This window comes from Anolis carolinensis, chromosome 3 (assembly GCF_035594765.1).
Source record: "Anolis carolinensis isolate JA03-04 chromosome 3, rAnoCar3.1.pri, whole genome shotgun sequence".
Taxonomy (NCBI): domain Eukaryota; kingdom Metazoa; phylum Chordata; class Lepidosauria; order Squamata; family Dactyloidae; genus Anolis; species Anolis carolinensis.
In genome coordinates, this window is record NC_085843.1 from 257387496 (window position 1) to 257408625 (window position 21130).

The 21130-nt window shown below is 38.2% G+C and overlaps 2 protein-coding genes across 2 annotated transcripts; both read right to left on the bottom strand.

The window, feature by feature from the left end:
- Positions 1 to 3411: 3411 nt before the first annotated feature.
- Positions 3412 to 10244, bottom strand: tm4sf18 (transmembrane 4 L six family member 18). Its single transcript, XM_003218239.4, has 5 exons — positions 9523 to 10244; positions 8517 to 8606; positions 7367 to 7509; positions 5695 to 5875; positions 3412 to 3807 (listed from the first exon to the last, which is right to left on the bottom strand). Exons 1-5 carry the CDS (start codon positions 9697 to 9699, stop codon positions 3793 to 3795), a joined length of 606 nt encoding a protein of 201 aa, XP_003218287.1. The 5' UTR covers positions 9700 to 10244; the 3' UTR covers positions 3412 to 3792.
- A 1531-nt stretch (positions 10245 to 11775) lies between these two features.
- Positions 11776 to 20905, bottom strand: LOC100554672 (transmembrane 4 L6 family member 1). Its single transcript, XM_016992067.2, has 4 exons — positions 17794 to 20905; positions 17551 to 17696; positions 15838 to 16021; positions 11776 to 13417 (listed from the first exon to the last, which is right to left on the bottom strand). The coding sequence occupies exons 1-4, from the start codon at positions 17878 to 17880 to the stop codon at positions 13403 to 13405; spliced, it is 432 nt and encodes a 143-aa protein (XP_016847556.1). The 5' UTR covers positions 17881 to 20905; the 3' UTR covers positions 11776 to 13402.
- Between the last annotated feature and the right edge of the window lie 225 nt (positions 20906 to 21130).

A 21130-nucleotide genomic window follows, 5' to 3' on the forward strand; every position in this document is an offset into this window, starting at 1 on the left:
GTTCCCAGTCAAGTTTTAAAGGATTAAACTGGTTTGCTGAAAACTGTGGGATTTCCCCAATGTTGAGGCAATGGGTCGTGTTGTTCTTTCTAACTGGCACAAGTAAGAAATCCTGCATTTCACAACATGGAGTTTGGATGTTAAATTTTGCTTTCAGATTAGAAAGTAAAATACAGGGAAACATTCACCTCTCATATGGAGCAGTACAAAGTTTAGATTGTCTTGCGAGGGAACAAAAATATAACCCATCAAAATAGCTGACCTCAGGTTTTTTTTGTTTTGTTTTTTTAAAAAAAGAATCTATTTTTCGATTTTCAACCTATGCAGTATTTTAAAAGTAACATGAATAAAATTTACAGAATTATTTTTAAAATTGCAAAGATAAGCCTAAGACCCAATGCACTTTACAAAGAAGGACACAATTTAACATAAAAATATGAACATTCCGAGTACATCTGAACTGACTAAGAAGTCCTGGTTTTTATCTGTTCAATTTTATACCGATCTAGTAAATGGTAGAAACTAGAAGCTGATAGAAAATATACTGGGATAAACATGTATGGCTCTTCAAAATAAAATTGGAAGAAAATGGGAACAAAATTTGGAACTTTCTGGAACTTTTAATAAATCAGAACATGATCTCAATGGTAATATGTAGCATAATTTCTTCTAATATGCAGCATAATTTCTTCTAAAAAGTAACAGTGAGTCAAGATCTGGAGTGCTTGGTGGATGATATACTGTAGTAAGCAATACTTGTATTTGTAATATATTTGATATTAGCTTGGGTGCCTGGGTTATTTGAAAAGGGCATTGTTTGTTTTTGGATGTTAGATAATATCAGGTTGGTCATATGTAACACTATTTCTTAGAAAAAACTCATGTCTTTCCTGTTGTTTTTTATGAATTCTCCCATTAGAAAATACATAAGGATGTGGGTTAATTACAATTCCCAAAAATCTTGGGTTAATCCTCCCCAAACTAGGCCAGTATTCACAGTCGGCTATCTTGGGTCTGTGTGCCAAATTTGGTCCAGATCCGTCATCAGCTGGGTCCAGTGCTCTCTGGATAAGGGTGCACTACAACTCCCATATTCCAAGGTTAACTCTCTTTGAACCCCGCCAGTATGCACACTTGGCCATGTTGGGTCTGTGTGCCAAGTTTGGTCCAGATCCGTCACTTTCTGTGTTCAGTGTTCTCTGAATATGGGTGAACTGTAACTCTCTGATGCCAAGGTCAATCACCACATAGTCCACCAGTATGCAAATTCGGCATACTGGCAACGTGTTCGTGGAACAAAAAAGATTAACTTTAACCCTTGTAGGAGCTCAGGTATGAAACCAAGTGAGAAGATTTCTGTTCAATTGTTTTAGAAGAACCAATTGATCCCAGGTTTTCAGGCATGAAATAAGGCAAAGAGCGGAGTAGAATTAAAGAACTAGTTTCACTTCCAGAAATCATCCTAAATTAATTTACGTCAGGATCCAAGCCAATGTTCTAATTCCAATTGTTAGTCCCTACCAGAGCATAACCATAGAGCCAATTGAATTCATATACCGTAATTCATCATCGCAGGCCAATGGTTATGCTATAATTGCTACCAATTAGATCAAGCCAGTTCTCAGATATTAAAGACAATTAAGCACAACCCAAAAATGTTGCTACACTAGCCATGAATCCAATGGTCTACCTACCATAAAATTAATTAAAACTCTAGTTCATTCTGAAAAGAAAACCTAAAAAATGATATGTTACAGTACTTTAAATAATCTACTTAAATGATCTTGCAGAACATCCAGAACTTGTTGACATTTATTCAAAAGGGATGTCTTTTGTTTTAGAGCTGGCAATAACACAATCTACAGTAACTGGCCTAGTTTAGACTTTTCTAAAAATACATTTACAACCATTTTAATATGCATGTAGAGATGAGTCTCTATTCTGTGCTTGCTCAAGCTTGAATCTGAATAGAAGACCCTGTTCTCTGCCCTTGCTTTGCTGCAACCTCTCCCACCTCTATAGCCCATTTTAAAAAGAGCCATTCAAGTCAGTGCAGACTGGACCGTGCCTGTTGGGCGTTTTTGTTCTACGCAGAAGCAGAAAATGATATTGTGCAATCAAGTAACTTTTTAAAATGCTCACAAAAATTGATAGCTAATTTAGTTTCAAAGCTTTTGAGTCCTAATTTTGCAACTAATAAGTCATTCATATACACACTGGTGGTGCAGTGGGTTGAACTGCTGAGCTGCTGAACTTGCTGACCGAAAGGTTGGTGGTTCGAATCCAGGGAATGGGGTGAGCTCCTGCTGTTAGCCCCAGCTTCTGCCAACCTAGCAATTTGAAAATATCCAAAGGTGAGTAGATCAATAGGTACTGCTCCAGCAGGAGGGTAAGGGAGCTCCATGCAGTCATGCTGGCCATATCACCTTGGAGGTGTATATGGACAACACCGGCTCTACAGCTTAGCAATAGAGATGAGCACCAACCCCCAGAGTTGGACATGACTAGACTTAATGTCAGGGGAACACCTTTATCCTTACTATATACCACAGCTTTATGTGGCCACTTACAAGTTCACTCATGATACAGTGGTGATTAAAACAGACTACCACCAGTTAAGGGGGAAAATGAAGGGACAATTTGTATTTGTAGCAGAGCTCTGTCACTTTTTTAACGACCATGAGCCCTCCACATTCATTGGGATGAATGGCACAGAAGCCTCACAAAAGTAGAAAAACTATGAATTAAAATACTATATATTTTACCTAAGAAAACATTGCCTATAGTCTCAGTGCTCAACCTCCACAGGACATAGACAATTGAGGAGCTAAAGATTTCTAGAGAAATAAAAAAATAACTTTTTAAAATTGTATTTTTCCTATATTCACTGGGGTTCTCCACCCCAGACAGTGAAGATAGAGGTCCTCTTGCATTTGCCAATGTAGAAGAAATCCTTATCAGGAGTTACATTTAACCATTTTAACACTGAGATGCGTTTCATCACTTGACTCCTGGTGCAATCTGGAATGTGATGTCTCAGGTTTATGATCTCAAAAAATGAGATCTCTTTGCAACTATCTACAATTGTATGACCAAATAATTATTATGAACCAAATATTTATTCAGGATGCATACCGTGTGCTTTAAAATATGTAAATATAAAAAGCTCCTGCAGCGGGGGGTTCACAGTTGAAATATACAGGACACATAAGAGAGAAGGAGAAGGATTGGGAACAATAAGAAAATGTGGATATTCCAGAAATTGTAAACTTTCTAAGAAGGTTGTTAAGCCTTTAAATTTACATATTGAAAAAACTATTGGAGTCCTTTCTTATATCACATCAAGTATATGTGTGTGTGTGTGTACATGCAAAATCACATAGAGATCTCAAGCATGTTGGCTGCTGTGAGTGAAGATCCAAACAAGAACTTTATTGTGCAATTGCTTTACCCCAAACTTCACAGGGGTTCCAGCTGGTAACTCTTCTGTTTCCTCATCCTATTGTTTCTTCTGTCTCCTCTTGGAAAAAAAACAAGCATTAATTAAATGGCCTTCTGTTTAATTTTTAGTTGTCTATAATGGAAAGAAGTGATGTGCTGTTTCTGCATCCATGCCCAATGCCTATGTATTGTTCAAAATCTTATTTCTTGTTTCAAAAAATCTTTAATAAAAGAAAAAAGAAAAAAAATAATCCATTAAGTAGGGAAAGGCAGAATAGGTCCACAATGTCTTTTGATTAGCAGCTCCAAGCATTGAATCACTTTTTTCTCTTCTTAAAAATTTTGAGATTGTCATATCAGTGCAGGCTATGAAACAGAAAAGAAAGAGGACACATTTTAATGTACATAGGCTGTGATCCATTAATCAGAATTTGGATTTGTTACTTATCTATATGAATCAAAGCATTACATTATGTTTCACTCCTGTGCATCAAGAACAGGCACCCCCATTGTTGGTGGTGATGATGGTGGTGCCTTAAGTCGTTTCTGACCTATGGCAACCCTAAAGCAACCTTATCCCTGGGTTTTCTTTGTGGGATTTGTTCAGAAGTCTGTCCCATTGGCTTCCTGTGAGGCTGAGAGGAGTGACTGGCCCAGGGCCACCCGCAAGGTTTCCATGGCTAAACAGGAGTTCAAACACTGGTCCCATTCAAAGCACTACACCATGCTGGCTCCATCTTTTTTGAAAGAAATGGCTGTTGTATATATGTGTTGCCCTATACCTTTCCTGTATATAAAACTAACATTAGCCCCATCTAGAATAGATCCACTGAAATTGAATTAGTTTTAAACTAGTTATGACTAACAGATCCCATCCATTCCAGTATTGGATTTAACCCAAATACTATGAGTATTCTTGTAGCAGGAAGCCAGGCAAGAAATTCTATGTGGCCAGAATCTCTCCTGATGTTTCGCCCACATCTATGGCAGGCATCCTCAATTTACCTCACAACCTCTGAAGATGCCTGCCATAGATGTAGGCAAAATGTCTGGAGAGAATGCTTCTGGAACATGACCATAAAACCCAGAAAACTCACTACAACACAAGAAATTATGTTCTACTCAGCAATCTTAGACCTGGAAACTGACTTTTGTGTCACAGAGTTGTAGAATGAATTGCATGGTAGTCAAAGTATATGTCTGGCCTACATCCTTTGGAATGTTGGTCTTTGTTGTTTTGAGAGGTCCTTAGCTTCCCTACTAAAAGGCTTACATTTGTTTTCCTAAATTCCATGACATTAAAATGGTATCCAACCATCATTAGGGCAATCATCCTTGGTTAGTACTTAGATGGGAGACCAGCAATAACTGCCAGGTAATTTCGGCCACTACTTCTTAAACCATGGCTCCCAACCCCAAACGGGGTCTCCTTAGTTCAGTGTTGGGGTCCTGAAAAAATTGGAAATAGCCAAAGTTTTCTGAATGTCACCTAGTGGCTGTTTTAGACATTTACACAGAGCTGTTGGGCAGTGTTTGGTTTTTATATCTACTTTATTTACCTGTATATCCAGGGTCACATAAAAATGTCTTGGGTCAAAAGAAGTCCCAAGTAGAAAAGTTTAAGAAGCTCTGCTTTCACTATATTTCAGAAGAAGAAAATGGCAAAACTACCCACCTAAGAAACCCCTATGGAATTCATGAGGTTGTCATAAATCAGCACCTAACTAGAAAGCACAGGAACACATACAGTGCAGATAGATGCCAGGTGAGGTAGACAAAGATCTTTTTATTCAGACTGGCCTCATCTTTTAACTGATTGGTACAGAAGGATGTTTAATAGATGTGCAATATCTTTCACTAAGTTTTCAATGTGTTTTAACTGTTTTAAAATAATGTTTTAATTAGCTTGAATGTTTTTTTAAAAAAAACATTTGAACTATGTATCATTTTAGCTGTTTTGTTTTATAATGTAAATTGCTTTGGGTTCCATTTTGGGAGTAAAATAGAATATAAATTAAATTAATAAATCAAACACTCCCTGCAGCATGCACATAGACAATGGGTAGTTATTTATTTATAGCATCTTGCCCTGAGCCAATGAAGTGTTGTGGAGGGCTGTCCAGCTAAGATCTTGGAAGAGTTACCATTTATGGAGAAGAGTATTTAGTTATATAGTCTTCAAATCGAGAGAAGAATGGTATAGGTTAGTTGTTATGTCTAGTTTAAAGTTAGCTTTCAAAATTATCCACTTACCTGTACAAAGACAGGATAGGTTCCACACAATATACTTTTTAGCTCAGCAATTACTTTTAGAAAGCAGATCAATATTTGGAGACCACTAAGAGCTATCAGGAAAGAAAACAAAATGATGTTCCACTCCACTACGTAAGTAGGTTCAGAGCATTGAGTCCAGAACGTTTGGTCCGTGAGGTAGCTATAAGAGAAACAACAGCATAAAGGAATTGGAACTATATTGTTGTTACAAAGGTGTCAAACTTAGCAGACAAGGGAAGGATCAAGAACTTTACTTTCCATTCTGAATTATCAACACCACAATTATATCCCATCTTCTTAGCCCCTGCCCCAGTAAAGCAATTCCCGTGTATTGTGTATTGTCAAAGACTTTCACGGCCAGAATCATTAGGATGTTATGTGGTTTCCAGTCTGTATGGTCATGTTCTAGCAGCATTTTCTGCTGATGTTTTGGCTGCATCTGTCGCTGGCATCTTCAGAAGCAGCTAGAGCATGGTCATACAGCCTGGAAACCACACCCTCAAGCTGTTTCTGCAATAGGAGCGGAGAGGGTCAGACATCTCTTTCTGTGTTTGACTATGTCTTTGGCCTCTTGAACCATCCAAGATGTTTATAATGTGTTTCCCCACTCTCTCTTCAAACATGTCTCTTGAAAGGAGATTTAATGCTCATCAGCAATGTTACCCTACCCTTTGCCATCCTGGAGGTACTTTATGAAGAAGAGTGAGGAACATTTCTCCCCACAATAGTTTTTCCACCTGTGGTGAATGGTTTTCCTAGAATCAGGGATAGCTCCACCGTAATTTTGCTTGAATCTCAAAACTTTATTCCCTACCACCACTGCACAAATAAATGTCATGAAGCATGGGAAACATGGGAAGATCATTAAGGAACAGCATATGGGCAAGGGTCTAGGGCCTGTTCTCATATGCCCCAGAACCACCCAGTTGAGGAAGGAATGAAAAGGAATAAAAGGATGAGTAAGCAAGTCAAGGAAGCAATGCTATGCTGGGATAAGGACTTCTTTTAGCCTGCAATGATTTGGCGGACCAAAAATAGAGGAGCTGGGGAAGAAAGTCAGGTGATGAAGCTAGACTGGTCAAAATGAGCAGCTATGCACATGTAAGCTGACACTTGGCGGGGGATTTGACAGCGACAGTCATGGGCACACCTTATACCATCCCACTTTTTCAGCTGCTTTGAAAATGTTTCAGTTTCTATCATGTCCTCTCACTACCCTCCTTTGTTCTTGTGTTACTGCAGTTGCTGCAAATTGAATTCAAAGTACTCAAGTAGGTTGCACTCAACTCATCAGGGAGGAGAGAAGAAGGAAGAATTTTGCCCTTCCCTGTAGACTCAGGCAAAAGCAAACTCCTGCTACCACTCCTAATGTGCCTGTTCTTCCTTGTTAATTTGCTAGCTTGGTCATACTCCAATATAGCTTTCTCACATCTGTTCTAACATGTGAAATGGTGGAGAGCATTTGAGCTGCTATGTGTTTTACAAAGGACAAGCCCAGAGGCACATGAAGATGCAGTTTTAAGACTCTGGGTAGTCTTAACATATCTGTTGCTTTGAATTTGACACCAGGAAGTCAGGCTGTCACACAGAGCCAGATTCTTCATGAAGATCAATGTAACAAGTTGTTTGTAGTGATAGCACTTGCTCTTACCGGCCTGCAGTGTCCTTGAAGGCATATTCCCAGCCAGCTGAAGTTCTGCAGTATGGCCCCTGAACTAAGCCCAGAGTAGATAATATCAGACTGTATCCAGAAAATGCAATCCCTAGCAGGGCAAGCACAACTGAAATGAAACGCTGTGTTAAAGAGAGCACAATGTTATATTTATGAGGATGCACATCATCCTCTTCTGTCAGAAGTCAATATTGCCACAACATGAAAGCATATCTTTAACCTAACTTAGCACTGGAAGTGACCAGTAAAATAGTCATAACATTTTGTGAAGTTGCAAATATGCCTTCACTCCTGTGTCAGGAGAAAGAATCAACCGTCCCAGGTTTGTTTGTTTTTTTCATGTCGGGAGCGACTTGAGAAACTGCAAGTCACTTCTGGTGTCTCAGAAGTCTCAGATGGGAATGTAGATTTATGTAGGCTTTAAGAGGAACAAGCAAGATACAAGGAGACTGGGAGTTCATTACTGGCACAAAAATTGTCTAACTGTATACTGTATTGTTTTGAATTTGACACCAGGAAGTCAGGTTGTCACGAGAGCCATGCTTTTAATGAGGATCAATGTAACAAGAAGAGTATACAGTAGAGTCTCACTTATCCAACATAAATGGGCCAGGAGAATGTTGGATAAGCAAAAATGTTGGATAATAAGGAGAGGTTAAGGAAAAGCCTTTTAAACATCAGATGCAGAATCTGTGGATACAGAGATACAACTATAAAACAAATTGTTTATTTAAAGCATAAATATAGACTATATGAGTATCATTTTGATGCTTCTTTCCTCAGACGGATTCACTTCCAAAGACTGTGAGTCATCCAGAGCTTTTTTGCAGCCAAGACAGCCAATTGTAATCCAAAAAACAGTTTTTCCAAGCTTTGGACTCACCCAACAGCCATGAAAGCCCAAAACAGGAAGGAGATGTCAGGGTATCTATGTTGATAACATTTTAAAACAAAGGAATAGGGGAAAGGAAAAGTTAAGTGGTGTGTAGCAATTCCTGATTTTGTTTTCCTCCACACTCAAGAGAGATAAGAAGTAAAAACAGAAACCAAACATTAACAGCAGCAGCTAAAGGAGTCAGAGAATAGAGGTTTTGGAACAAGAGCATCAGTTAAAAGGTGAATTACTCACCCTATATGATCTAGTGCAGCTCTCATTTTGGCAGCATTTATGAAAGGTGTCTTGATCCAGAATTATTAAAAGAACTGCCAACACAAGCATCTGGAACAGCAGGAATAGAAATCATGGAGTGTACTTTTGGTAAACTATTATTGTCTTCTGTCTACCTCTGAAAATTGGTGTCATTCTGATTGGATAATGTCATACGTATTGAAATGAACACTTTCAACATGACTAGTTCATCTTCACTATGAGTGTAGATATTGGCTATAGAGATGTGTTCTTACTTGTCCAAATCAGTGAAAATGTTGGAAAACAAAGGAAAAATCCAAATTCACAAGACAGGCTAGTATGTTATGGAGTTAGACCACTTGGGAGTGGGGCAGCTAATAAGCAAGTCTATACTAAAGAGATGTGTCCCTTTAAAATGTTAACTATTTTGTACACTAGCATCCTTGTTTTGGGAATACAAATTGAATACTCTCAAGTCCAAAACTGTCCATATGGATGGATGAAATAGCGACCCCTTTGCTCTCTGATGGATTAGTATACCCAAACTTTGTTTCATGCACAAAATGATTTAAAACATTGTGTATAAAACCGCCTACAGGTCCTATGTATAACATATATATGAAATATCAATTGTGTTCAGACTTGGATCCCATCTCCAAGCTATCTCATTATATATGAGATACTGAATGATTGAATGTTTGCCATTTTTCGCCTTTGGAAGCTGCTCTGAGTCCCTTCGGGGAGAGAGCAGGTTAAAAGTAAAGTTTATTATTATTTATTATTATATGTGCATGCATTCTAAAATTTAAAAAAACTGAAATATGGAACATTTCTGGTCCTAACCATTTTGGGAAAGGATTACTCAGCCTTTATGGAGTAAATGGACTGCCTGTAATTAGCAGAATTTTCTTGGCTGTCTTCTGCATCTTAAATTGCAAGGCAAAATTAAAACGTCAAGAGGCAGTTATCAGAGCTGCAATTAATGAACCACAGAAGACACACTTACCATTATTCCAGAAAAGCAGATCCCTTCAAAATACCACACATAGTTGGTGAGGTTGTTACTGGAGGTGTATAGAGATTTCCCATCAGGAAAATATAACAGGATATTTATAACAATGCTCCAAAACGCAGGAGGTATTAACAAGCAACTCAAACAGCCACCACACTTTTGCAAGCCCATATCCAAAGGACAGAGAAAGTGCCTTTTTGTTCCTCCAAGCTATCCTAAGTTACTTGCTTTCTTATTTCAACAGAGTCTTTGCATCCACAAGAAATTGGTTTCATGGATATGCTTCTTGTCAGTGCCTAGCAAATGAAGATTTGCTGTTCAGAGAACAATAGACAAATGCCACTATCCTGAAAAGGAAGGGGGCGGGTTCTTTTAAGGAACTTGTGTTTACTCAACTATGAACTTCATCAGATTATGCTGGGAAGTGTTCGGAAGAAGAGAACTCAGTCTAACTCCATTTCATAATAAAATGGAGTTTTTCCCTACCTTTTAATCACACTATTTTACTTTATCAGTGCACTCAGTTGTCTTGAGTATTCTTTCAATGAAAAGGTTTCCACACTGCAGACATTTGGTCCCGCCCACCATCCCTCTAGGTGCTTTTTGGTACTTCAACTCCCACAATTCTCAACAGCAGGGAGAGAGCGAGCGAGCACTGGCCCTCCCAACACAGGACACAGACAAATCACAGAAGGAAGGAGAAAATGTACCCTAAAAGGCTAATTTTTTTTTCAAAGTAGAAGCATTATGAGGTAGCTTACCACCAAACCTTTCTGCTTGGGGAGCAAAGGTTTATTTTGACCCCTCCCACAGATTTTAAGTGTAGAACTCAGTGGAATTTAAGTTATGTGATGAAGTGGTTTATCTGAGTGTTGCAATAAAGGTACAGCACATTCCTGTAAGTCACAATTTTCCTAGGTTTCTTTGCTTACCGAAAGGGGTGAGTCACCTACCTCCTAACTGAAATCAAGTCTAATCAAACCCCAACTGTTTGGATAATGTCAATTATCAATTAAATATTGAATTGCACTCAGACTAATAAGGGCCAAAAAAGAACTGAACCGGAAGTGTAAACATCCCTATAAGTGCAAATGAAGAATGCAGTAATATAATGAATGAATGAATTATTCTGCCCAGGGTCCCCCTCTGGAAGAAAAGTGATATAAAAATAAAATGTATGATTCATTTATTCATTTCATTTATGCCAGAGGTAACTGGTTGGTTCCCAGGCACTGGTCCTAGAACGTTAATTAAAAGCTTTAACAATTAAAAAACCTCCACATTAAACACCATATAAATATTTTAACAATATGCAAAAGTTAAATAAAACTCATCCCAATAAGAAGCTTCATTGCTTACACATTAAAAGCCTGTTTAAACAAAAAGGAGAGCTGACAAGAGGCCAGCCAAGCCTCCTGTGGAAGGGAGACAGGGGCATCCACTGAGAAGATTCCCATGTTCTCACCTGGGATGGCAGCAGGAGCAAGAGAAAGCCTTCCCCTGTAGATCTTGAAATTCTAGCATGTGTATACAGGGAGATGCAGTCTTTTGATTAGACTGGACCTATACCATATAGAGTTTTATAGGTTTTAACCAGCACTTTAAATTGTGCCAAGCTAGTCCTGGTCAGAATTCTGGTAGCAGCATTTTGGTCCTCGTGAAGTTTCCAAATGCTTTCCAAAGGGAGTCCCATTTAGAGTGTGTTAAGGTAGTCCAAACGTTGTGTAATCAGGGCATTTGTCACTATGGCCAGATCTGATATCAAGCACAGCGGGTACACCAATTTGAGCTGTGCAAATGCACTACTGCCACTGCTGAAACCTAGACATCCAGGCAAAGAGTTGAGTCCAGGGGAAAGCTCAAGCTGCCAGCTTTACACAGCCACATACTAGAGATGTATGATCCATTTAAAAATTGTTCAAAAGTCATCACAAAACTGGAGGGCATTGGCATTTCATTTCTAAAGTGTTTCTAAAGTATACTTAGTGAAAAATTGGTTACTATAATGAGAGCTGCTGCTAAGTTATAAATCTTCTCACTCATTTTTTAAAGTACAAACTCTAAAATGGGAACATAGGAAATTGTGTTTTACTAACTGAAACCTGTATTGCATACAACCTTTGTGATATCTCTGAAATACACAATTGCTAATACAATTGAGTTAGATCAGTGTCATTACTGGGTACTAGGTATGGAAATCTATATGAAAGATTTCAGAAAAAAACAGAAAAGACAACATGATGCAACTCTTGGGAATCCTTTTATTGGTTTTAATTGATATCCTTATCCATTCCAAGCCAGCTTTCTTTGATCTGTCACTTACTTTCTTCAATCTTTCCTGCCACCCATTCCATCTTTCTGGATTTTCTTGCAGTATGTGTTCAAACAAAATGAAGAAAAGTTCTTTATCTGTATTCTTAAGATCTATATTTTTTTAAAGCTAGCAATTTTTTCATAAAAGTGAATTTACAACTAGAATAGGACCATATTGTGACCAAGTCTAAATATGATACAATTGTACAAATCTATAAGGCAATCACACTTGGAGTACTGTGTACAGTTCTGTTTGCTACACTTTAAAATGGATTTTGCAGCATTGGGAAAGGGCTAGAATAACTGAAATATTTCAATGTCTCTACTGTTTACATTAGAAAAGGGAGAAATGCTGGCGATACATACAATCATACACAATGTGGAGAAAGTGGATGGACGAAGCCCTTTCATAATGCAAAAACCTAGGGTCATCTGGTGCCGCTGAATGGTGAGACATTTGAAATAATAAAATGAAGGTTTTTTTCATTTGAAGCACTATCAGACTGTGGCTTTTCCTACTATTTTGTAGTTTGTGTGCCCTCAAGTCATTTTTGTCTTATAGTGACCCTAAGAAGAACCTATTGCAGGGTTTTCGAGGGCTGAAAGTGTAAGACTTGCTCCAGGTCACCCAGCAAGTGTCCATGGCCAAGTATGGAATCAAACCCTGGTCTCCTAAATTATAATCCAACACTCAATCCACTACACCATGCTGACTCTAATTTCCTGGCATACAAATGGGCATGGCTTTACGAGGGAATTAACAATATTATCAGTGGCTATTGCTAATGATGGCTATATATTACTTCCAGAATCAGTTATGTATCCTATGTTACAGTGGTTCTCAACTTCTGGGTCCCCAGGTGTTTTAGCCTACAACTCCCAAAATTTCCAGCCAGTTTACCACATGTTCAGATTTCTGGGAGTTGAAGGCCAAAACATCTGGAGACCTGCAGGTTGAGAACCACTGCATACTAGTGCTTGTTTGCTCCTGGCAAGTTTATGAGATTTCCATAGGCATCTGCTGGCCAATGAGTGAACAAAATATTCAATCAGGTGCCTTTTGTCTGATCCAGGAAGGCACCTGGCAGCTCCTGTAGCTCGGAGAAAAATCAAATCTTCCTGGTTTAAATAAAATTATGTATGAAAGTATGCAATTAAAAATTATCTGAAAAGCTATGGGAGACTGTATAATAATATGCTACCAGACTACTCCTTGGCATCTCTACTGAGAGGTAAATTCTGATTAAGTTCAACAGGGTATAAATTATTCACTAACCTCATACATGAAGCTGCTGACAAGGTAGTTCAAATTCAAATATGTAAGAAAATTTAAAGAGAAAATTGTAGAAGGACCTTATATAAAAACTGCTGAATTTCTCCTAACTTTTAAATATTGGTATTTAGGAACACTGCATGTAATATAAACGATGGTCTCTTAATTAATAGTTATATACCATATAAAACAAATCATAAACATGAGTTTGTCAAGTCATCTCAAAAGCATAGGCATAATTACAGTGCTACATATGATCATTGTAACTCATTTTCAAGTCCTAGTAGTCTAGCAAGGGCATCTCTGTAAAAGAAAGCAAAAAAAAAAGAACACTTAAGAAATATAGAAATATTCCAGAGTCTCATAGATTTTGCTCAGTTTGCCTATTTCCAGATTTATTTCAACTGATCATATCATGTTTTAGAAAGAACTTGATGCAAAACAATAACACAGCTCATAGAATCCTGAGATGGTGTCACCCGTAGCCCCATTGACTGGAGGATCCCTTTTTTATTTCCTTTTAACATCAGTGATGCAATCGAATCATGTATAAACAGGAATAGGGAATTCCTCCATATACTATTAATAATATTTGCCATTAGGCCTGTTTTCCATCAATTAAAAGGTGTTTTTTAAGTTTGGAAAAGAATACCATGGAACTGAATCCTATTTTGCATCCCAGGACTATTTTGCATCCCAGGGTAGAAATACCTAGAATTTTACTGTAATTTGCATGTTTGTTGGATAAATGCGCAGAATAGTAAAAAAAAAAAAAAAATCTGGCCTCGATTACTGCTAAAATATGGCCCATTAGAACTTTCACAAATTGTACTTTAGAAATTGGCCTTATGTGCCTCTGGAAAAGTAATCACCACTGCATTCAATGGGACACACTGCCAAGTACATGTCCACAGAACTGTAGCATGCTTTTAGCAACATTAACTAAGTATCCTTAATAAGAGCACCATATCTTCTTCTACTGCAGTGGTGAGAATCCATACTTTTCAACTGTTTTGGTCTGTCTTGATTATACCCCTATTTGTCCCACTATTTCAACTGATTTAGAAATGTCTCAGTTTCTTTTTTCTCTTCTCACTTCCCCCCTTTGTCCTTAGCTTGCTTCAGTTGTGACAAACTGAGTTCAAATACATTTGGACTCAATTTTTTCAAAGGGGGGGGGGGAAGAGAGAGAGAGAGAGAGAGAGAGAGAGAGAGAGAGAGAGAGAGAGAGAGAGAGAGAGAGAGAGAGAGAGAGAGAGGAGGGAGCAGCATTTTGCCCTTCCAAAAGGACTCAAAAATGCCCCAAAAGCTAACCAGGAATGACACAGTGCCATTTCTAGTGTACACAATTATGACTGTGGTTGCACATTTGGGTGATGCAGCTTTCCAGAGTGCACTCAAACTCAATCTAATATGTCACTGTTTGTGGTGGTGCTCAAGACAAATCAGGTCATCGGACCAACAAAGACACTGGGAAATAGAAAACAGCCTAAAGATAGTGCAGACAAAGCGTAGCTAGCTAATGAAGCTACACGTTGGCCTCTGAAGCTGTTTGTCTGTCCCTTTAAACCTCCAGTTTCTCTGAGTCATACTTTTTCTGGCCAAAGTAAGGAATGGAATGCCTCTCTTGTAAGCCTTTAGAAGTGGCAGTTCAACTTTTAAATAGGTTACAGGGTGGCTCTTCATTTCGTACATTAAATTTTTTTCAAAGCCATGAATGAATTTCTGTAGTTGTCCCGGGGGGGGGGGGGGGGGGTAGCTGTCTAGGTAGAAAATTGCCCCTTGGACCTGTCATATTGACTTATCTCTGGTCTAAAGGTTGAAACTGAAATGTCTAGTAGAAAAAATGCTTCTGAATACTATACATAGCAGCAAAAAATACAGGTGAGGTCCTTTGAAAAGTGAAGAAAAATTACATTGCTGCAAATTAATAACCTACAGTAATTGATAATCTCTCTCTCTCTCTCTCTCTCTCTCTCACACACACACACACACACACACACACACACACAAGCTAATTCATGGTGTTATGAAATATGAGGAAGGAGTATAAGCAAGCAGTTATGAAGTAACAGAAGTCCAAAAGCACACTTCAAATCGGCACACACTTAATCAAAATGACATTAATATGCAAAAGTGAATTCAGTTCCATCCTGGAAAGTTTCTGAATACTTGTACTTACATCAAGGATAGTGGGCTTTTAAATCACATGCATAAAAACTAAGCTGCAATTCTTATTTTTGTTGTCATTCCATCTGTAATCTCCCATCAGTGGCCATGATGGCTTGGAGATTTCTTGGCTTATAGTTGAAAGCAGTTACATTTTCTACCCCTGTGTTTTCCAAACTCTGGTCTGCCAGGTGTCTTGGACTTTGACTCCCAGAATCCCATTGGCCATTTTGGAAGCTGAAGTCCAAAACACCTGGAGGACTAGAGACTGAGAATCACCAAAATCAACCCACACCTTATGTCTCTTATTTTGGATGTTTGTTCTATTGTATTTTAATGTTTATTCTATGCATCTTTATGCAGTTTAGCAACAAAAGGCAACCAATAAATACAGAAAGGAACAAGCTTTATGTGTGCTTCCTAAACATGAGATTCCACATGACACAGACATAATAGCCATATTTTCTTCAGTTTATGAAGCATCATGGGCAGTTTTGTTGTGGCATTGAATAACCACCAGAATACTATTTGGAGAACCTTTTAAATCCACTTACCTCTTTGTCACCACCTTGACACACAGCCCATGCACCTCCTATACAACCATTTATTATTTGAAGGGCACAGAGAGCTAATTCAATTCCACTCAAGACAAGCAGGACAGAGGAAAAGCCAGTCTTCCAGTCAGTGATATACTTTGGCTGTTGGCAGTGACATGAGTCAAGGTGATCAAATTGGATCCTGTAGAGATCAATTGCAAATATTCACTTGAAACTTAGGGGATGGGGTAGAAATGACACACAGAAATCAGCAAAATACTTTGTTACTGTTCCATTTGTACATTTCCTTTGATGATTTATGCCTCCCTATCCCTGTGCTGGACTAAACATATATAGCTCCCTTATAAAAATGGGTAGAAAAGCAGAAACAAGGAGCATACCATTAAACTATGAAACTGATTGCTGGAGGATAAAATGATGGCCATCAACCCAGACAGCTTGAAAAAGAACTAAGGATGATATACAGTACAGCCTTTAATAGAGTTAACATTTTCTCCACTACCAAATTCAGAATGCTATTGTATATCAATTGCTGGAGAAAACAATACTGTAGTAGTCATGACCTGCTTGAATGCTTCTAAGAGGTAACTGGTTGGTTCCTGTATTACAGTATGCCTTCAGATGGATCCAGCATTGCTCATCTTAAGTGCTTATGATCTCCGCATAACATAGCTGTGCTTGTGTTGTCGAAGGCTTTCATGGCCGGGATCACAGGGTTGTTGTATGTCTTTCGGGCTGTGTGGCCATGTTCCAGAAGTATTCTCTCTCTTCCAGAAGTATACAACCTCTAAGGATGCCTGCCATAGATGTGGGCGAAACGTCAGGAGAGAATACTTCTGGAACATGGCCACACAGCCCGAAAGACATACAACAACCCATAGCTGTGCTTCTCTGTACTAAGGCTACTTGCACCAATAAGCAATTCACTAATGGCACATTGCTAACTTGCATTGGTCAAGGATAACTTAATGCTTTCCAGATGTTTTGGTATGGAAATCCCATAATCCCAGACATATCAGCCATCTGGCAAAAGTAGATAAATCTAGCAGACTAAAATATATGGAGTATACCAGATTGTCTACCCTATATGTTCCCATTTAATTCCCCTTTTCATTTAGAAGTATTTTACACTTAAGCCTACTTCTCATTAAGGCAGTAAAGCAGTGCTGGGTTGTATACTTAGACAATCATGACAGTTCTGATTACTAACACATATTATTATTATTATTATTATTAATAATAATAATAATAATGTTTATTATACTTCACCACCATTTCCCCAAAGGAACTCAGGGCAGCTTACATATGGGACAAAATGCCCAAAAGACATAAACACAAACATCAATAAAAGCAAACCCAATTAAAAATGAAAACATAGTTAAAAAAAAAAACCGTGAATAATGAAAAACTAATGTTGAAGTAAGGATGTGAAATCACTAGCATACACTGACCACTTAATGCAGTTTGAAGCTGGCATCAAATCATGGTGGCCAGACAACTCCAATGAAAGCACATGGAAGAAAGCCCTCAATGTGCTTCACTGCTCTATGTTATGCATAATCACCAGCCAGGTTTCAAGTTGGTTCCAAGATTTCTTATGTAATCATCTGCACAAGAAAACACTCTTCAATACAGGTTTGAAACTGTATTAAATTGTTAGTGTGCATGGTATTTAACTACAAGGTAGTAAGCCATGGAAGAGCTACATACCCTTCTTTATCAGCAGGAAGGTGATGGCACCTGGCCTTATCTGTGGAATAACAGTAGGGTTCGTGGGCTAAGGTCAGAGCTGATATGATGAAACAGTATCCAGCACCAAGAATTCCAATACAGGCAACCAAGATTGATGCCAGCATCTGCAATGTGGAAATAAAGTTTGGAATTGTTATCCTCTTTTGCGTACCTGTTTGGACTTCACCTTTAAATAATGAGTGAAGAGAAGGGTTCACTTACTGCACAGTTTTGCCTGTGAATTTCATATGGACAGCATCCACGAAATTGTTCATGTTGCAATCGAATAAACACAAATGCTGGAATCATAATCTAGTTTAAAAAATAGAACTTACTGATTAATTAATTGTATTTCTACAACATTGGGCTTGTAACAATAATTGTGCTATGATGTGACTCATCTTAGTTCTGCAACCCATTGTAAACTTTCTACTTAGCTTGTTAAATAACAAAGATCTAGGTGTAAGTGCTAGTCCAAATTAGAGTAGACCTATTGAGTCTATAGAATGTATATAAATATTGATTTACTAAGTTCTTGTCTATTCAGTAGGTCTAACTCTAATTGGGACTAGCAATTGGAGTGAGACCAACCTTTTCACAGAGCTTGCTATGCAGGACACCATCAACTGGATGATCAGCAGTTAGACATGGTGCACACATTTCTCCACAGATGAAAACATGCAAGTCACACCACCATATACTATACCCAGAAGCACAGAGAAGATGCAACATAAAAAGATGTAATAATAGCCATCTGAAATACAAACAGCATGGACATCCAGTGTGTATAACATCTACTAAAAGCTGGTAGACCAAATGCAACTTTTACTTTAGGTTAGCCTATTATGCATATAGGATAGGAAATTCTTATTTTAAAAACAAATGTGTCGATGTTTCTTTTTTAAAAGTTTTATTTGATGTTCACATTAATAGGAAAAGGAGCTTGTTCTGTTAGACATGTTACTTCAAATTTAATTTCAAGAAATCACGTACATTATGACAAAATGGCAAAAAATGGTCTGGAAATGACTCCATCATGTTTTTAAGCATTTTTCTCTGAAAACTAAGACATTCTTATTCTGCTTTTAAGACTCACTTTCAAGAACACAATCAATTGACATAAGAGGCAAACTTTCTGTTGAAGCCAAGCAAGTATGGCATTTGTTCAATGCATGGAAATGTTATATACTTTGATTGCCATAGAAGAACAGTCAAATACAATTGTTCAGATTTATTTCCAAAAGCAATATCAAGAAGGTTATAATTGAGTTTCTACATTTCACTGCAACCCAATTTCACAATTGGCAGTCAGCCTCTGTTTCAGTTTCTGTGCTCTAGACATGGGGAATGGACTTTATTTTTAGTCATGGCCTCAAAATTCATGAACTGAAGTCAGCTGTGATAAACACACAATTCAAAGTTTGAAGGAATCTGACCCCAATTATTGCTTTGACTTTCAGAATTGGGCTTAGCTCATAGTCCTTCCAACAATTTGTTATAGAATGACAGCTTCCATTTACTGAGCACATCATGAAACCACTTGTTGATTTTTTACACATCACGTAAGGTCTGCTACCGTGTTTCCCCGAAAATAAGACAGTGTCTTATATTAGTTTTTGCTCCCAAAGATGTGCTAGGTCTTATTTTCAGGGGATGTCTTATTTTTCATTTATTGTCGAACAAAAAAAATGAACATTTATTATATACTGTACAGTAGTTGTCATCACAAACCAACATAATCAAACCAGACAAACTATGAATCCTGTCAAGAATTTCTTGTTACTACATAAATATAAATAATATACAATTTTAATATATTATTACCATTATTTCCATGTACAACTGGTATGTTTACATTTACCAATCCTGCAGGTTCTGGTATTTTGTTTGGCGGGTGCCGGGCATACTTCCAAACAAAAACTTTACTAGGTCTTACTTTCAGGGGAGGCCTTATATTTAGCAATTCAGCAAAACCTCTGCTAGGTCTTATTTTTTGGGGATGTCTTATTTTCGGGGAAACAGGGTAGTAGAACCAGGGCTTGTCTACACCAGCCAAAATAATCTGGGTGCAAACCAGAGTATTTTACCTCAGATTCACCCTTTTGCATCACATTATTGGCAATAAAGCAATCTGAGGACATTTTGCTCTCTACACAGTTTTCCAGTCCAAATCTGAATTGGCACCACTTTGTTGTTCTTTCTTTCCCAGGGACAATAGCTCTTTAAGTGCTATGGATCTATACTAATCATAGGACATACAATTTTAGGAAGAGGTATAGAGTTCTCAGTCACAGAGCCCTAGTGCCTCATCAAACTACCATCAGTCAGTTCCAGGATTGCAATTAAAATGGAATCATAACACTTTAATAGTGTGAAAGGTACTTTGGTTAGCATAGGAATCCAAAAGTGTAAATATGAATGATATCCAATGCCCAGTGTGGTGGAAAGCCAACTGTCTTCATTTCAGGTGCATATGAAGGTTTAATTTGCATGGTTGTAAATCCCCTCAGCATTCTCTATAGAGCCTAGTTCCCTGGTCATGGAAACCCCCATTTACACAGGGGATACGTTCAATGAAACACCACATGGATACCTGAAACCATAGATAACAGGGAACTCTACATTTTGACTACAGTTGGGCAGGAAGCCTAATATAAGACCTCATCCCATGAAGGGGGGCAAGCAAGGAAAATCGGAGGGAACCGCCTTGCTTCGTTCTCTATCATATAGGTCCCATGCCCTTCAGAGATGGCAACCACCCCACATCCTTTCCCTGCCTCCATTGATCTTTTGCATTGGGAATTGGGTAGCACCTGACTCCATAACATACAGTCTTTACTACGGGCAACCACCAGAAGTGGCCTTACATCATGTGATGGCCTTTGTGGGACCTAGACAATCCCACAAACACTTCTGGGGAAATAATTTTGTAGCATATCAAATCCATGAATAAGGGGCTTGCACTATACTATTATTAATACAGCAGCAACAACTGTTATTAGTGCAGTTCTTTTAGTTAGTATTGTTTTCAGTGGTGTTTGTTAGCTACTTGGACTATAGTTCTCCAACAAACTAGCCAATATTGTGCCAATTTCCTGAATTGTAGTAAAGAGCCTTGGTGAAAATTGTACATGGTTAAGGAAGCTAGGATCCCAGAGTATGGATAACAAATGGATCCTTCCCAAAGGTCAAAGTGGAAAATCATTTTGAAAATCTAAACCAAAAAAGGCATTATGGGCACTTTCTTAACTTGGAAACCCTCTGGTTCAGTTGGTCCATGGTCCATTCTGCTACTCCTGTAAACACACATGCACACACATACAACAGCTACTCAACTCAGATCATCCAGAGAAAGAAAGAGAAAAGAAAATGATTGGCTACTCACCAAAATACCTCCTCCTATAATACCATGAAGACAACCCACGTAATTGCCAAGATGGCTATGTGACGTTTCACCATTGGGGAAATAAAGCAAAATGTTCATCACAATGCAGAGTATGGCTAAAACAAGCAGCTTGTAGCCCAGGTATCTGGCACACCACTCAAAGAACATATTGCT

Coding starts and splice junctions, on each gene's coding strand:
- tm4sf18 (XM_003218239.4), bottom strand. CDS start 9,699: ATGGGCTTGCAAAAGTGTGGTGGCTGTTTGAGTTGCTTGTTAATACCT. Junction 8,607..9,522: donor TCTGCTTTTCTGGAATAATG/GTAAGTGTGTCT, acceptor CTGCTGTTCCAG/ATGCTTGTGTTGGCAGTTCT. Junction 7,510..8,516: donor GCTGCACTAGATCATATAGG/GTGAGTAATTCA, acceptor TCTTTAACACAG/CGTTTCATTTCAGTTGTGCT.
- LOC100554672 (XM_016992067.2), bottom strand. CDS start 17,880: ATGATTCCAGCATTTGTGTTTATTCGATTGCAACATGAACAATTTCGT. Junction 17,697..17,793: donor TTCACAGGCAAAACTGTGCA/GTAAGTGAACCC, acceptor TCCACATTGCAG/ATGCTGGCATCAATCTTGGT. Junction 16,022..17,550: donor CTTCCTGCTGATAAAGAAGG/GTATGTAGCTCT, acceptor TGATCTCTACAG/GATCCAATTTGATCACCTTG.